This window comes from Falco naumanni, chromosome 2 (genome assembly GCF_017639655.2).
Source record: "Falco naumanni isolate bFalNau1 chromosome 2, bFalNau1.pat, whole genome shotgun sequence".
In the NCBI taxonomy this organism is placed as follows: domain Eukaryota; kingdom Metazoa; phylum Chordata; class Aves; order Falconiformes; family Falconidae; genus Falco; species Falco naumanni.
The window spans coordinates 63,483,194-63,502,212 of NC_054055.1; the positions used below are offsets into that span (position 1 = coordinate 63,483,194).

Genomic DNA, 19,019 nt, shown 5'->3' on the forward strand with positions numbered 1-19,019 from the left:
TGCAGCTAGTACATCTAGAGCTACTGTTGTAAGGTATGCTTTCCTTACATTTTTTATGGGTTGCTACTTTGTCAGTCCAGTTCAACGTGTGTTGCAGATGGAATGCATGTTAGTGCCCGCCTTTCCTGTTTTAGTGGGTGAGTGGAAAAACATTGAGAAATCTCTTGCTAATTTTCATGCTGTTATATGCATATGGGGTTTACATATACCATTTTAGCTGTCAACATTGTTGCCTGTAGAGCTGATAAAAAAATGAGGCAGCTTTCTGTGAGGACTTTGCCTGTTTCCTCATATACTTGTTTTGAGCATCATTTTCTACTGAATGGATTTGTCCTTAGGCACATAGTAAGGAAATTATGAAAGACTAAAGCAGGGGTCCCAACATTTTTCCAGTCACTGTGTCAGTCCCAAAATGGAAGTATTTTGAAGTTCCCAATATTATTGTGAAAATTTCCAAGCCAGAGCTATTATAAGAGACAACAATGCAGTACTAGCTATAGTGCTTGGAGTAGAGAAAAGAATAGAAGCATACCCTCCACAGATAAAAGGTATTGCAAGGCTTTGGGACTCAGTAGAACCTGAGACCTTGCAAGCCTTTCTTACGTGTATTTTTCCTCAGTGGGGAAGTATGGCTTCATACACAGAATCATAGAATCATTTAGATTGGAAAAGACCCTTAAGATCATCAGGTCCAACTGTTAACTAACTCTGCAAAATCTACCACTAAACCATGATGTGTACATGTCTTTTAAGTACTTCTGGGGACGGTGACTCCACCACTTCCCTGGGAAGCCTGTTCCAATGCTTGATAACCCTTTCAGTGAAGAACATTTTTCCTAATATCCAATCTAAACCTCCGCTGGCAAAACTTGAGGCCGTATCCTCTTGTCCTGTCACTAGTTATCTGGGAGAAGAGACCTACACCCACCTCGCTACAACCTCCTTCCAGGTAGTTGGAGAGAGCAGTAAGGTGTCCCCTCAGCCTCCTTTTCTCCAGGCTAAACAACTCCAGTTCCCTCAGCCATTCCTCATAAGGCTTGTTTTCTAGACCCTTTACCTCCTTAATTTAATTTATTGCATTTTATGTAATACTTTCAAATTAATTTTGCTTTATTTTGCAGTTTCTTTAGTAATTAAGCTTGTATCTCATTATTCAGTACTGGACTTAGAGAAAGACAAGATTAGGTTGAGTTGGGCAAGTGACTGAAAACAAGTACAGTACTTGACTCTTTGGACTGTAAGCAGCTGCATGATGTTAGGATAGCTAAGGCTATAAAGAAACTTGGAATCTAAGATAAAATGTTCATAGTAGCATGGCATAAGTCAAACATGCAATAAGTACAGATAAAAAGGGTGTCTCTTGTGTTTTGTTTGTGCTGATGTGAAAGCAGTCCTCTTTTTGACAGACACCTTGATTCTGCAAGAATATTTAGTGTAAAATGAAGTGGGAAGTTGATATTCCAGAATTCATATTTGTATTTCTCTATTTGTAGACTAGAGAAGGTTTGAGGTTTTTGTAACTTCATTTATACCATGCCAGCATATGAGTCTGAGTAAAGCTGGTGAAATATTTCAACAGAAGAAACAAGATTTTGGTTTATGTTATCAGGTCTAGTGGTTCTGTGATTGTGATGTCTGGTGTGCATCATTTCTTTCTTCTTGGTAGAATAGACGAATAAGAAATGCCATCTCTTCTATGACTGTTCATTGAATATTTTCATACTGGTATTCAGTACTTCTTTTTAGAAGAAAAATATTCATAGGGTCAAAGATCTAGGAATTAGAGAAGGTACAAAGTCAGATCGTCGTGGTTTAACCCTGTCCAGTAACAGAGTACCACAAAGTTACTTGCTCACTGCCCTTCACTCAGAGGGATGGGAAGGAGAATCAGAAAGGAATGTAGAACTCAAGTGTTGAGATAAGAACAGTTTAATAGGTAAAGCAAAAGCCATGCACACAAGCAAAGCAAAGCAAGGGATTCATTCACCACTTCCCACCGGCAGGCAGGTGTTCAGCCATCCCCAGGAAAGCCGGGCTCCGTCACATGTAACAGTTACTTGGGAAGACAAACGCCATAATGCCAAATGTCCCCACCTTCCTTCTTCTTCCCCCAGTTTATATACTTGGCATGACGTCATATGGTATGGAATACCTCTTTGGCTAACTTGGGTCTCCTGTCCTGGCTGTGTCCTCCCCCAGTTTCCTGTGCCCCTCCAGCCCTCCTGCTGGCGGGGCCCAAGGAACTGAAAAGTCCTTCATTTAGTATAAACATCACCCAGCAACAACTAAAAATCAACAGTGTCCTGTCAGCATTGTTCTCACATCAGAGCCAAAACACAGCACTGCACCAGATAATAAGAACAACTCTATTCCAGCTGAAACCAGGACACAGATCTAATTCATCCTGATTGTTTATGACTGCAAACTTCCCAGTGTTTGCTCATGGTTGCCTAAAAATTGCATGTGAATGAGTGTGTATGCGTATATGTTTCAAGAATCTTGAAACACTGAGATAAAGAGCAATTGTTAGTCTTATTTCATTACGATAAGTTACTTAGCAGTATCATACCATACAGTTCTGGGAAATGTAGGAAGACAACCCCAGAGTGTTGTGATTTCTCACCTAGACCATGAAACCATGGAAACAATGGAAGTTCAGTAGTTCAGGATCAGATCCCCAGTATTAAACACCACTATCTGTAGTCTTTGGGGTCTTCTCCTTGCCAGAAGCACACACCATATCTCATCCAAAATCTCCCAGTCTGTTCTCTGCTTCTGTCACTGATTTCCTGCCACATGCCACTGCCAGAGGCTGAAGATGCTGAGCTGCTCTCCAAGAAAGGACAGCGTCTGCTTTTCTCCTGAGCCTTCATCTTAAGCAGAACAATGGAACAATGTAGAACAATGGAGTTTCATCTTCATTGTCCGTCGTCAAAATTGACACTGAGAGAATATTTTAGTAAACTCTGAACAAACAATTTAAATAATTCCACCATTGTTCACATGAGAATTTTCTGTTTCTAGGTATTCTGCTGACATGCAAAAATGTTTTTCTTCAGGCTGACATAAAAAAGGAATCAACCTACATTTTAAGTGTAGATCATAATTTATAATCACACTGCTTAATGTATCAATGTTTATTTTGTCTGTAATCCAATTTCCATTATCACTGATTCTTTCTCCTTCTGTCCTATTCTGCATTTTGAATTTGTTGTTTTTTTTTTTTTTTTTCCTTAGCATGTGCTTTGCCTTGCAGAGCTTATATTATTCCTTCAAAGCGTCAAAAATATTAAGCTCATTTCATTCACCAATTTTGGCTAAAGTAGCTGCTTCTGAACCCCTTCTGATGTCCTTGACAACATGATTCCCACTTCTTATTAACTTTGTTCTATTGTGCAGGAAAAAATCTAATAGAATTTTAAATCCTGTATGACGAAAAGTAGTATGAGATCTTTGTTGAATACTGGGCAATAAATAGGTTACTAAACTTTTATAGTGTTGATTTCTTTTGCCATAAACATTTAATGAAGACCACAGGAGACCTGCATTTCAGTTGAGAATCTGTATGGGTTCAGGGACAGCCAATTGCACTCTAATAGGGGTCTATGTTCTTAAGAGCCCGTCAGACTCCTGCAGTTTTACACCTTAACACTGATAATAATTTTTTATGTTCTTCTCTTGCTTAAAGATAATTGATGTGTAATTGTCTGGGAGGAGTGACAGCTTTCCGATTTCCTAGTACATTTTTGTCCATAAATTCTGGTGATCCGGGTTTATACTTCAGGTCAGAATATTGCAGTACAAGATGAAAGAAATAAATTACTTTATTTCTCTAAATTGTGTTTTCTAGATCAAGCTAATGCCTCCAGCTCCAAATGATGACCTGGCTTCTTTGAGTGAGCTAACAGACAGCAGCCTGCTTTATGAGATTCAGAAGCGTTTCAATAATAATCAGATATATGTGAGTTGCTATTAATCTATCAACAGTGAGATTTCAAAAAAGAGCAAATAAGAGAATAGGAAAAATGGGATTACTATTATAATTATTGGACAGTAACTTGCCCCAGTCTCATGACTAATATTTAAATGGATCAGGACATATGCATGTGTAAGCCCTGCAATTTCTCAAGCTTTTATATATTAAAAAAAAAAAAAAAAATAAAAATGGAATAACACCTCAGATAGGTTTGGATACAATTTATGTGTGTTTTTTTCACAGAGGAAAGGTATTGGTAAAAATTGATGGGCACATGTAAACTTCCTTCTCAAACCACCAAAAGATCCTTCCATCTTTAACATTATGTTAATTTTAAGAGAGCACACAATTACTGGAAATGTAAACAAAATTTAAATTATCAAAGCTTAGAATTCAGTATGGGAGAATTAATTGATCATTATCTCTTCCTGTATTACAGAAATCATTCTCTATATTGTAATGTTAATCACCTAGATACCAAATGAAATAATTATAGCAAGATTTTTTTAAAGCAGGTTTTCCTGGTTATGCGATAATAAACTCAGGAGGTATCTGATTAGGCGTAGATTACTTCTGGAGAAAAATCTGTACTTGAATTTTTTTTGTATCTTCATAACATTTCTAACTTACTGAACAGCTGAGTAGCATGTTAATGTGAAACATTCAATTTGTTTTTAAATGTATAAGTTGATTGCACTGTTTAGACTAAAGGAACATGGGGAATTGGCATGTTGCTGTGAATACCTTTGAAATGATGAGAAAATCAGTTCTAAGTGTTATGGCATTCAATGATAAAAAGAATTCTGGTTTCTAGAATCACGGATCAAATCTTATTTAATGATGAATATTTATTTTGCTTTATCTGATTTTCAAAGATGCCAAACATAGTTAGCTCACTGAATTCAGGAGTATCCACAGATATTTAGTATTTATAAAAAGGAAGCCTTCTTTTATTTTAAAATACTGAAGATTTCACTTAAGAGGATCTTGTACCCTGCTCTGGCATGCTTCTTAGCATAATAGAAATTTATAGGCAGTGATCATTAATATTCTGCTCAACAGCAGCCGTTGTGCTTTGGTAGAGTGTCAGCATCAATGCTGAAAACCTTTGCATCTTTGGGTGATTTGCTTCTCAGACTTAGAAGGAAAAGTCCTTGGACTCCAGTTTCAAATGAAAATCCTCCTTAGCACTGAATGCTTCCTGTTTCATGTTTTATGAAACTTAATGAAGTTCCATTCTGCAGGAAAACCCAACAGTGAAATCGGGGTGGGTGAGAGAGAGGAAATAAATTACTGCATTTCAGAAGAAAAATAGTAAATTTACTATGAAAGGCAATATTTTCCACCTCTTCAAATCAATATACTTCATTTTGAAAAAGGCAGCATGACTGGGACTGTTCGCATGATGGTTTTCTGTCTGACCTCTTCAGGGACAGAGGTCTGACATTTTTGCATTCTAAGAGCATAATACAGCAGCAGCTGCTCATGTGTGGTGAGAAGTATAGCAACAAGGGTGACCTATATAGTCTTATACATCTTTCACATCTGGGTGTTTAAATATGAAATAGTAAAATCCTGGCACATTTGCAATCAGTGGATGGTTTGCTATTTTTAATATAGACAGGATTTTTTTTCTATATGCATGTATGTATGTTCATATCCATATAACCATGCATAAATACTTATATGTGTCAATTGCTCGGTCTTATCGCACAAGCAACACATTTTAATGTATCAGTTCTGGGTAAACAATATAGCATTTCTGAGTTATGTCATCTATTGCATTAAAAATTGCTTAAGGAACTTGTTTATGTGGTAGGCGTGTCACATTTTTGTAGTTTAACAAACAGTAAATTACAAATTAACTTTCAAATAGCCTACCAATAATATATGCAGTGCAATTCTTCTTTGCATAATTTTCCCTTATGAAGAACTCAGTTTTATTACAAAAAGAATAATTAATGCTGTCTGAATTGTAAATTTGGATCTCATTTTAAAGTTATGAAGTTAAAAGCTCTGAATTTGTGAATTGTGTTTGGTATGTTGATAGCTAGATTTAAGAGGGTTTGGCAAAAGTCCATTCTAGAAGAAAACCATTAGCATCCTAGAAGATTTAATGTATTACTTAATAAGGCAATTATATTTTCTTTTTTCAGACCTACATTGGTGATATACTGTTGCTTGTTAACCCATTTAAAGAACTTCCTATTTATTCTACCATGGTAAGCATTCTCTAAAACATAACAGTGTGGATCTTTTTCAGTGGATTCATATAGTTGATTTGGCAGGCCAAACCCCTAGAATTAATTAACATATATGCCCTTTTTTAATGTTGGGAGCATCTTAGTTTAAACATTTTAGCTTTTTTATTATTATTATTTCATTCAAGATACTACAATTTTGGCTGTGTCTTATTTGTAAAATAGCCATCTAGCTAACATTTTGTATGAACAGTAGCACTTTTGATTCTTTAAATATAGTTTCTGTTGTATAACATGATGGTGGTCTCTGCCACAGCCAAACTTGCAAAAATAGATGCATACTTCATGCAGTGGTTGGTTGGGTTCACACCTCCCCTGCCCAAAACACAATTACAGAGATAATAACCTTGAATGGTGCAGAAAGGCTGCAAGTGGCTGTGCTCCGCACAAAGGTGCTCAGTTCAGACACCATACAGGCAATGAGTGCAAAGTGCTCAGGCTTGTGTTGGGCACAGGCAGTGTATGGGCAAAGGGGACCTGAGCCCATGTGTCTGCCGTCGTATGCACAAGGCCACTTAAAAAGCACTTCACATGTTTCTCTTTTGAATTGTAGTGCCCTTACCTTTCTAATATTTCATTTATGAGGCAGCCTAGTTATTTACAAGAGGCTTATTTTTTCAGTACCTAGACATCGATACTAACTGAAGCGGACTTTGTAGATCAGTGGGAGTAACAGAAATGCAAATTACTTGATCTTTCCTTCATCCTCACTCAGCCATTTTTGAGACATTGTGTTAGCATAACTGTTAATTTATCCCCCCCCCCCCCCCCCCCCCCCCGCCCCGATATTTTGTCGTTGATGCACTGGGATCACATTACTGCACACTGGTCAGGCTCCCTGTTATGTTAGGGAGTGTTCAAATATGTTTATTTAGCTTACAAGAACTATAAAGGATTCAAAATTCGGTAAGAAAATTGTAGTCTGTGGCTGTTTGCTATGTCATGTGGCTTTGTGTCTATCAGTAGTGAATTTGAGAGGAAGAAATGCTGTGACATTCAATGGCAGAAGCAGCAGATTCTAAGTTGGGAGTCTAAATTGAGCTTCTAGAAATGGAAATCATCCATCATCCCCCAGGTTTTAGATGGTGGTATTTTTTCCTGTCATTGTGTATTTTACATTAGATACGTGATTTTGTGCACCAAGAGAGAACTGTAAAGAAAATGAATTTACGTTGCAGGCTTACATATTAAAATGTTTCCTGGAGATCTGCTGCATGTTCTCTTGACCTCTCTGTGACAGATCTATTTTAGAAGTTACCATAAGACACTTTTTGTCCTTTAATTGTTTGGGTCACCTTGGATGATCATTGCTTTTACTCTGTCATTATTATCTGTTTGGTATTGTGGGTGGGTTTTTCCCAGATGATCAAAAACCCCACCCATGGCTGTAATAAAGATTTGTTTTCTCTGTGTTTGAAATGCTCATATAAGCTGCAGCAGCTTAGCTGGTATTATATTGAAGTCTGTAAGCGTTAGACGGTCTATCCTCAGTAGACACTGACATGCTGTATAATGTGGTTCATTAGTTAGCATTTTTGTTTCAGGTGTGTGTTTTGTTAGCTGTCAAAAAAAGAGAATGCAAAGATGCATCAGGCATGATACTATTTTTAAAACCAGGATGAAGCAATGAAAAGATTATCATGTACATTCTACAACAGCAGCAACACTTTAGTTTTTCTTCTCTTTTTTAAAACCACTTTTCATAACTTCTCAGCAATCATTATTTTGTTAACCTACACTGACATCCCACACATACTTCCAACGGAATACTACTAAAATAAATCTTTATATAAACAATTATTCACTCTGAGATGACATGAAGAATCATACATCAATAGACACTGATACACATTGCTTTATATGCAGTGCAATGCAATGCAATTTGTAGATTATAATATCAATGCATTTTTACATGGAAATACACTGTACTATGACATTATGTATTATAGTAGAGCTATACTACTATGAACATGCAGACACCACTTCAAAGGTATCGTAACTGTTTGTAGAAGTGCATGTGCTACGGTCATCCTGCTGTGTTACATTTGTGCAGAATTTACTTGTGTTGGATTAAGGGAAATATATTCTTGAAGTTCATGTGTTAGAAAAATATATAAAGTTACAAAGCACTTGCAACATTATGCAATGAGCATAAGTTTGTGAAGATTTTTCCTTCTGCTTTGTGACCTGCTGAAATGATTTTTTGGAGAATCAGTATGGATTTAATGTTATTTATTCCGATAGATCGAAAGTCCTGAAAAAAAGTAGAGCTGTCATGGAGCCACATTCAGCGACAGCGTTGTAGATGCCCTGAAATTCAATAGTTTAATATCTAAATGTGTAAGACAGGCATGGGACAGGAAGGGGTGATAAGAACCTGATTAGTTTGGAGAAAGGAATAAATCCAAAATGGCACTGTGAGGGAGAGGCTGCTAGAGAATAGTTGGAGAAAACAGGATATGATGCAAAGGAAGGGGTTTGGTTGCTGAAGTGATAGCATCCAGTATCATTCTAGATGCTCCACAGTGTTCCAGTTGTCCGCTAGCTGCCATGAGTTTCTGTAGAGTCTGTGTTAATGTTCTAAAACCATAAGAAGATCTGGCAAAAGCTGTATAAAAAGTAGGTAAAATTGTTTCTTTAAGGATATTTGTAAAATGGCATGGTGTTTCACAGTCTTACCTAAAACTGAAAGAACAGAATTGTAGATATTAGCAGACTGTCTTACTTTTTCTAAAATCTGCTTGATATTACCTGAAAGAACATCAGGATGTTCTCCAAAAAACATTGACCTTTCAGTAGCAGATAACTGGTTCTACTTGTATTTAAGCTTTAAGGATTGTACATGTTGCCAGCCATGTGTATCACAGAAGTTATTCTATGTTGCATAGAGCATATTTGTGGGAGACCGCTCTGTCATGTAATAAATGAATTAGGTTATAACTTTAGCCTTCAATTTCAATTTTAACTTTTCATGGGATGATAATATTTAATTTTCTAAGATTTTTAAGTCAAGACATTGAAGAACTATAAACATGAGGTATAAAAAAGTAAATTGCTAAGTTTTGTTTTACTCAGTGAACAAACCAGTATTATTGAGTCGCTAGTTGTATTTGATTTTGTATCTTAATTAAATCTTCTATGCTTACAGCTCCTGTTTTCTTTAATTAAAATCTTCATAGATACTGTAATTGTACCGCTTATATACATATAGAGTTTCAGTTCATAATGGTTAGAGACTCAGGATTAGGAGGGTGAAACATAATTAGTTTGAAATGTATTGATCATATTAATTTTCTACAATTTTTCAGGTCACCCAGCTTTATTTAAGTAACTCTGGAAAACTGTGTTCCTCACTTCCCCCACATATATTTTCCTGTGCTGAAAGAGCTTACCACATGCTATTCCAGGAGCAGCATCCCCAGTGCTTTATCCTCAGGTGAAAATTAATTTTTCTATTAACTAATTTGTAACTCTTGCCTTTCAACTGTTTCCCCCAGGACTCAGCAGTTGGAATTTCCATTTTATTTTTTCCTCCAACTGATTTCTTTCTGTGTACTGATCTCTGTATCATACATGAGAGCGAGATAGAACTGAAAAAGGTTTAATTACATATCAAGTTCATAAATTCTCTTGGGGAATTACCACTCCATCTAGAAGCATCTAATTAGGAACAAAGAGTTAATGGTAAAGAATTCAAAACTGCTCTGTGTGTTGCTAATATTATGTGGATCAGGATTAGGAATAGAATCTAATGACAATAAAAATGGGAATTCCTTGACTAAATTATAAACATCTGAGGTGGGGCACTTCTATTGGACCTTCCACCCTGCCTCACATGTTTGTGTGGCCATGAGCTTGTTATTTTGCTCTCCAGCTTCAAAACAAACTTTAACTGTTTCCTTTATTCACAATGTTGTTTCAATAATAAATAACTTTCAAGATTATGAAAAAATGGGGAAAAAATTAAAAAGGTTGATTTTGATTTGGCCAGGAATAAAGGCTGATCCATTGGATAAATCCTGTAATTGCTCTTGAATTATCTCTTAATTATAAGAAAATTGAATATTATGAAATGGGGAGCATATGATACTCAAAAGCAGCTAATAATGCTGTTTAGATGTTATAAGAGCTAAAATGAACACATAAATACAATCATACGTATCTATTTATGTTTCATTCTGTTTGTGTAAATACAGAATCCTGTGAGTATTTGAAGTTCTGTATATTAAGTCTTCAAATACATCTGAATATTGTAATTAAATGTTTCTTTTAAAAGCATAGTTTTAAAGTTTCTAAATCATAAATATATAAATTAACTATATGTGGAAGTGAGTGTTGATTGGTTGAAAGAAATGTTCACCTTTTTATAACCTAATCAGACTGGAATAGTTCTGTATTTATCCAGTGAGGAATGACATTTAAGCAGAGGTACAAGCAGTATTAGGAAATATTTAATGTATGTTCATATTATCTTCTCATAAATATTAACTCCTGTTTAGGTATAATCATTTTGATAACAAATAAGAAATATCCTAAGGCACAGTTTTCAGCATTTTTTTCAAAGTAGGGACTTGGGACACTGCTAATTTATTACTATCTTTGTGAAGTTGTCTGTAAGTGTAGACAAAGAAGAAGCAGATAATAATATTTACTAACACTTAAAGAAAAAGGCTAACTGCCAAGTATTGTGTAGTAGTACACAAAATATATTTTACTTAATAATAAATGGCTTTGCTATCAAGGATGCTACTGATGATTTTGTATAAGGATGTCAAGGCACGTGTTAAGCCCCGCTATCTTGATCCCTGCCCAGCCCACCTTACCTTATTATAAATCAGTGACCTGATGGAGAATGTGACATGAGAGCGCTCTGTTGATAGCATCAGCGTTTGGCAAGACATCTCCGTATCACACAAAGGCAACCTATAGATATGCCGTCCTTAAGTTTCCTTTATGTGGATAACAAATTGGATCTAAAGGTCACTTGTGAAAATGGAAGCTGAAAGGAAAGCATCTGGTGATTTGGAACAAGAGATAAGTATAGCTGCAACTTAACAGAAACAGCTAGAAACAGTTATTTGTAAATACCTTTCTCCGACCACTAAATGAGACAACAGAAGGGAACTGAGATCTTCTAGAAGTTCATAAAGAGGTATTAAAAATGGGATATTCTCATTATGTTGGTCTGTTGGTAGAATCTAAATAATTGATATCTGGAAAGTAAAGGTAATATAGGAAATTTCCATTGGTTTTCTGACAACAATAATAACAACAAGAACAACAACAACAATAATAATAATAATATGAATAATATTCATGATGGAACACAAGTTATTAATCTACCCCCTTGCTATCACCTGATCCTCTGTGTGTGCATGCACTTGTGTGTCATCAAAATGGTTTTCTTCTTTCTTGCTATTTCAGCTGTAAAGCAACATTAGCTATCAGCAAGAGGAGGTTCTTTCATCACTCTGAGGGATGATTCCTTGTTACATTTATGCTAATGAACAGCATAGAGCAAGGCTTACTTTCTGGCCTTGAGGGCACATAGTAAAGCCTCCAGTCAGTTTTTCTTTAATTTTTCACTTCAAGAGGGGTTTGTGGAGAGGTTTTCAAGATCTCAGTTTCATTTCCTATTAGAACCAAATAACTGCAATTCTGCAGTTCTGAAATACTCCAAGCTTTTGTGTTTTATTTTGTTTTCTCCAGCCTCTCTTATCAAGCATGCTCTTCATTCCTGAGTAAGAAATTGTGTATGTTTGGCCTATGGTCTGTAATTTTGAAATACCTCCAGTTATGAAGCTGAATTGTGGTTACATTTCTATGCATGCACGTATAGTGTGATAAGTGTGCCTAGTAATTTTTTTAAGTAAAAAAATATACTTTCTTCTAATGTGGAATCACAGGCTGAATGAAGATGGGGGAACTCAGAGAGGAGGCCATTCCATATAAGTGCTCAGAAGGAAGGAGGCAGTGGATGAGCAAGTGAAAAGGACTCATAGATCCATGAGTGTTACACTGGAATAAGCTGGCTAGGAGTGCTTCTGCCCTTCTATCTTTGTCTGCTCATTTTTTCATTTCCACTCCATCGTTTGTGTCATCACAGATGTTCTGGTAGTGGCGTGGTGAACTGGACTGGAGAAATCCTCACAGGTCAAAATTGTACTTGGGAGAGTGGTGGTGATATTGAGGACCTATTTTAACCTGAATCCATTCCAAAGCCAAGTTCCCCTAAAATGGAATGAGTTGCTGGAGCAGGACTGGCAGGATCCGCTGGTTTTGGTACTAGTTTTGGCTTAGACTAAATAGTTTCTAGAATCCTAGTACCATGTTTGCTGCTGGTGTAATATTGGAATGGTTGGCCTGAGACACTGTCCAAGTCAGAGCTCTTACAATGAGAAGTATTATTATGCCACATAGGAAAATAGCCACACCAAATTGGAAGGGTGTTAGTTCTGTTTGGTTTTATTAGTGCTAAATCCAGTGAAAGTAGATTATCTCTGTGAGTGTGCACTAATCTCAAGATTAAATTCCCTTGATATCTGCAAGATATGCCATTTTGGCATACAAGCACTCTTAGAATTGCACGTCAAGAGTACACTTCTGCCTTCTGTTGTCATCATTAGTAAGGGAACATGATACAATTATAGAATAAAACTCTCAAATCTATGTTTATTTTTAGGTCTACTTTACTTTTACTGATAATAATATTTTATAGTATAAGTCATTTGTTAGTATAATTTATAAACATAATTATGCCTTAGTTTTATAGTAAAGATTTTCCATGAGAAAAGGCTACTGTCTTGATATACATGTTATGATTTGATATGGAGCAGTAAGATTTAGTACCATACCAGTATTTTACTGTTCATGTGCAGTTTTTAAAATATTTCTAGTTTAACTATTATCTGCTAGAGAAGAACCAAGTGTTGGCAGTATACATAACTCTCATCTAAATTCTTCCTGAACAGCTTGAGTTTGTTATATACAGTAATTTTTTACAGAAGACTTTTACTTTATTTTCAGTAAATTAGGCTGCCCACTATCTTTTCAAAAGGACTGGAAGGAAAACCAGAAAATGTACCTGTATGCATGTACATATGTAACCTGTATGCATGTTAATCCTGTCATCTTCATCAAACCTTGTAGCTTGATTAATTTGTGGAGATAAAGTGTATTTTTTATTAGCAATGTTTTTCAATTCACTTTTTTGTCTGCCAAAGAGCTTAGTGGCCATTACTAATCATTCATTAATTACTCTTTTATTGGACACACTGTTGGCAGTGAATTCTGCATGCAACGTAATGTAATATTGTTTTTCTTAGTGTAGTTGGTTCTGCCTCCCATGTTTCCCCAGGAGATGATAGTGAAAAGAGTTGAAGGCACCTGAAGTTGTCTGAGCTGGAATTTAGCTCGCTAAGCCCACAGCTATTGTCTGAAAACCATTGCTAAACTACCAGACTCTATTTCCTGACCCTAAAGTGCTACTTCAATTTTCAGCCCATGTGTGTGCTCAGGAGAGGTTCATAGTTTCTGGCAGGGCAGAGGCTTAAAGCACTATTTATTTCATGCTTAAACCTGACTGGAATCCAGAGATTTGACATTTCTGTACCCAAGCTCCTTACAACAAACTTTCTCAAAGCATTGCTGATTCACATCACCGAGATCAGAACCTTCATAAACTAGACATTCATCAATGAGCAGTTGTGTTAATTATATATGATGCTGCTCATAGATATTGCAATGTTCTTTCTCATACAACATCCATCTGATCTTTGTTTATTTTTACTGGGTTTCTTTAGCTGCTTGTCTCTAGGAATATGTTTGGAGTAAAAGCTCTTCAGGGCCAGACCATTTCTATATTGTATCCCTAGCCACATATGGTTGGAGTCTCCTGACTCCACACAAATGATGGTGATAACGATAGCTATTAAATATATGGAAGCAGAGATTGCACCCTTTTCTCTGGGAATAAACAACAGAGATTTGGCAGTGAGTGCCCCTGTGATCACAGGGAAAGGCTTTGCAGCTGCAGATCTACTGTGGCTTCCCCCTGAGCACCAAAATCAAGCTAATAAAAAGTCAGTACTTCTATCATGAGTATGGCTGTTCTCAGAGTGCCACACTACCTGATATTTCAGAAACAGCGTGAACTTGTTCAGATGAAGAAAAATTCTCCCTTCTGTAGTGTCATCATCTAATATTTACCTTTTCATTTTTCTGTGCATAGAGACACTATAGGAATGGAATTGTTGCCATCTCTCTGTAACGTAAGAAGCTGGTGTGTATCAGATCACCTTTAAGGCTGCGTAGCAGAAAGCAAGCTTTAAGACCAAGACCAATGATTTCTCAAATATGTAATATTCTTCCCTAGAAGTGAGATCCTATTGTAAGGTGTTGCTCACACGGGAAACAGATTTAGCAAAAAATTAATTTTCCTCTTGGGGCTGCTTTGAAGAGTTGCTCAAAAAACAGAAGACACCAATTCACTGACAACAAATATCTATCTCCAAGGTATTTCCTTACAGATCTGGAAGAATACTTCTGTCCCTGTATATATCCTGGAGTTAACTTAGGACCAGACCAGTCCTTTGCAGGGAAAATGAAGTGTTAAAAGTATCCTTTTCAAGTTTATTCTTCAATCTAAAGAAATTCATTGTTTCACAATTTAAATTGTGTAGAGTGTTAAGGAATTCACTGCTCAGTTTAGTTTAGAATTCCTCTGTCCTCTGTTACGATTCAGTGAAAATGGGAGCCTAGCACTGCCAAACTTGCTTTGTAGTACATGAGGCTGAGTTTTGTCTCTTGTTGGTTGGACGTCTCTGACACATCAACTCTCTGCTTTGTCTGGTCCCTTCACATCATGCAGGTTGACTGGCTCTCCCCAAGCAACAAAGCAGACAATGTAAAAAACCCCACCTTTTTTAGTCTTGTAAAATGAATCACCCATTACATAAAACATTATATGTAAATATCAATGGCAAAATGTTCCAGTAACTGTGCAACTGCAAGGAGATCATTCATTTTGCAGCGGTTGGGTGTGCTGTATGAATGTACAGAAGGTAGAATAGGCAAACACTGAAGCACCCTCTGCAATGACAGAGGAGTAGACAGTGCCCTATAAAGTGTTAGGTGGACTAATCAGACCTCCACTTATACTTCTGTCATTGATACATTCTTTATACACTGCATGTAATCAGAAATATTTCTTGTAAAAATACTTACTAACTCCTAATTTATAGATTAAACAAGTTTATCATTTTCTGGTTTGACCTCTGCATCGCATTAAAACCTTACACTTGGAGAATGCAGATTTAACACAGATTTGCGATAGGGTCTTTAGTATAACATTGTTACATACTGCTAGTGGAGAGGAACCCTCTGCAAACCCAGTGGCCACCCTTCTGTGTCCTGTGTCAAAACTCTGTGTTTTCATGGTAAAAACGCATACATCATCGTGTTTTGAAATTTTAAAACTGTGCTTTACACTATCACAATTCCCAGAAAAGTTAAAGCACTTTATTTTGCAGAACTTTCATAAAGTCCCATTTAAACCATGTGAAGCTATGTTTTCATCTTCAAATTTAATAAAAAAGTTGTTACTATTTCACTTTAAAGTTGCATGTTTCAATTTTCTTTGTGACTTTGGTCTTTTCCTGCTGTTATCTATTCCGCTAGACATCCTATTAACTCTTTGCTACTGAATTGCTTAAAAGAGGTAAAAATAAAACTAAAATCAATTTATTGCTCTCAGGTTGATCCAGATCAGTCTTTCCGTTTTCTCTGTCTTCATACTTCCTTTCTTGTTTTCTGAAGCTTCTGAAGCATGTGGTTACCATGTAACAATTCCGCTCCCCCACCCCACCTCCCAATCACTTTACATCTGATCATGTGTTCACTCGCAGAAATTATTGAAGATTTTACTACCAGTTATTCCCAGTTACTTTTAGTTTATAGCAAGCCACCATCACTCACATATGCTTAACACTGGCTTTGTATAAACTTTATATGGAAGTTACAAAATAAAATAACATGATGTTATGTTCTTAAATAGCCAATAGGTGGACTTTTTGTAGTTAACTTCCTTCTGACTGCATTTTGCTCGTGCTGTTCAGGATATGAAAATGCATTAAGCACTGACAAGATAAGTGAGAAACTGTCTAGGAAGCCTAAGTATAGTTTATGGGTTTGTTAAAAGCTCAGGATCCTTAGTCAATTAAGCCAATGTTTTATGGGATGCTGATAGCTAATTTGGTGAATCAAAAAATCGTAATGAATATATAAAATGAAATGTTATGATTTTGTATGTGTTAGCAGCCAAGAATGTCAATATCCAATAGATTTGTTGTGATATAAATCACATTTTTAAGCCAAATAATCTGGAATGGAGAGAAATTCTTGTCTGTTAAAGTGAAATGCCTTGAAAGCTTTTGATTTCCTCAGTTTAACATCACCACAGGCATTCTGTTCAAGTTAATAATCTTTATTCTTGAAATTATAATTCAATGTATTATAAGTGCAATGGGCTACTGCAGTACAGTTATGGATTTGCACATCCTATTTATAGTAAAAAATTGTTTAGAAATACACTTTCTGGTTTAGATTACTTTAGAAATATAGTTTCCAGCTAACATGCAGGGTTGTTCAGTTAGAGATACCACTACTCATGGTAGAAAACACATTTTTCTAAATTTTTCTTTTTAAAAAGTATATAATTAGCAGTCTTGCTTGCACATATTTATTTCAAATCTAGAATACTCAGTCATGAAGCAAGACCCATTTTTTTGCTTATGTTCTCTGCAAACTGAAAAGAAAGAAATTATTCTGACCCTCCAAAGTTTACTACTTCTTCACTGTATATATCTTACTGTCAGGATGGTACTTTGGAGTAGTAATGCTCACAGTTTAGCATGCTACAGTAAGAGGTTGGTTTCACAAATTCATACAAAGCTGCATGCATATCTATGCTGATCTAAATCTTCCTTTAAAACTGGTGGAAATCTTATGTGAACAAATTCTGTCAGAAATTTTCCAACATTTCTGACTATAATTCAAGTACTGCAGGAGTAGGTTTTTTGTTTTTGTTAAGTATTCCTGCATTCCTGAATATTATACCTTTGTTCAGGATTTAAAATTGAATGCAGACAGTAAAACCCTGTCACTTATATGATCTGAAATGGGAGGTACATTCCTCCTTACATGTTTTATATTTTGTCATATTTTTCCCTAAACAGAAGATTTATAGGATTTATTTATACTGGAATTGACACTTGCCAAACAATAATGATCCAGTTATCTGAATTCATAAAGATATAGACAAACCTGGCTAATGTGCAGAAATTGAGGGTAAGCAAGATGCACTTCTCAGTACTTACAGGAGTTAATGCTTAAAATTTTGCCTAGGGTTTGCTGTTTCCTGACTATTTATCTGGGCTGCCTTGGTTAACTACTTCTGTGTAGATGGTTCTGTCTGTCTACCTCAAAGTCCCCCTCCACCCAATAGCTTTAGAACCTGTTGGCTGCTAACAGCTATGGTGCTCTCAGAGCTGTGGTGTTCACATAGGCTTGGTGAGTTTGGGGAGTTGTCACAAAGGTAGTTATAGCCCCAACCACAACTGTTCTGAAAGGGAACAGCCAGGCAATTTATGTGAATATGTGAACATGCTTAGCACTGAGCCTGCCGGCGTGAGTGATGCCAGTGGCACAAGTTAGCAGAATAGCTGAATGATAATCCAAGTGCAGTGGATTTGCAGGGTGTAGCTCCTTTGGTCCCTCTGGTTGTAGAGCATCTTGCATTGCTTCACATGTCTTTGTATTTTCATAGTGTTTCCTAACAATTTTAGTTTTGGATGTTTTATTTCAAAATAGAGTTTATTTTTTCTTATTATTCATATTATTTTAAGATATGGACACTAGGGTTGTGATTAAAGTTGTATTAACAAAATATTAATAAAGAAATAGAAGGAACCGGGCCCTCCCTCAGGTAGTTATGTAGGAAAGCTAGAAAGCCAAAGGAGGAATAAGATGAGAAAGCTTAGTGGAACTTGCCTAAAGCCCATGGTGAGCATAAGATTTCAAATTCTCTGTCCATTTCCCTTTCCCTTGGAGTACACTGTCTCTAATTTAACTGTCTGTGAAATAAGCTTTCCTTGCTTTGCCTGTTTCATAATGCCTTCTAAGAATGTTTTACTGCAGAAGAATGTTTTTCTGCTGCAATGCTAACTTATCCTCCACCCTTATAAGGTATTCCAAGCAAAAGTTATAAGAAAGCAACATTTATATTGTAAATGACATTTTGAAAAATATAATGATGAAACAATTCAAAACCGAGAGGAGGAATTGTTCTCTAAGCAGAATTAAACTTTTAAAACAAAGGTATTGTGGACAAGGGGGACATTACAAAAATTTGTACTCAGCCTCAAAGTAACTGGAATAAACAAGATCCAGTTCAAGGTGCCAAATTACTTTTTCATTGTTAAATGATTTTTTGGCCCAAATGTTCCAAACAAGGACATCAACAATTATAACTTCACCTAACATAACACTTCTTTATCAGTGCTTCAATATGTATTTCACAAAGAGTAAACATAACCCTTCAAAATGCAGAAAACAACCAAGTGACATTGTGACTCTCTTTTAGCAACTACGTTCTAGTGGATTCTGACCCCCAAACTGTACTTTAGCAACCGCTTTAGCCAACAAGCTCCTGTGACACTGCTGGACAAAATGTCAATTACTGTAAAATTAACAGTTGAGCTGAAGTGTCAAATCTTCGTAGCTGT

General features: G+C 36.2%; 1 protein-coding gene across 2 annotated transcripts in view; it reads left to right on the forward strand.

The window, feature by feature from the left end:
* Positions 1 to 19,019, forward strand: part of MYO16 (myosin XVI) — a 405,668-nt gene that overhangs the window by 214,013 nt on the left and 172,636 nt on the right. For both annotated transcript variants that reach the window (XM_040584517.1, XM_040584516.1), the window contains exons 11-13: positions 3,851 to 3,961; positions 6,133 to 6,198; positions 9,546 to 9,673. In XM_040584517.1, coding sequence (XP_040440451.1) covers positions 3,851 to 3,961; positions 6,133 to 6,198; positions 9,546 to 9,673 — 305 coding nt within the window. The remainder of the gene's footprint in view (positions 1 to 3,850; positions 3,962 to 6,132; positions 6,199 to 9,545; positions 9,674 to 19,019) is intronic.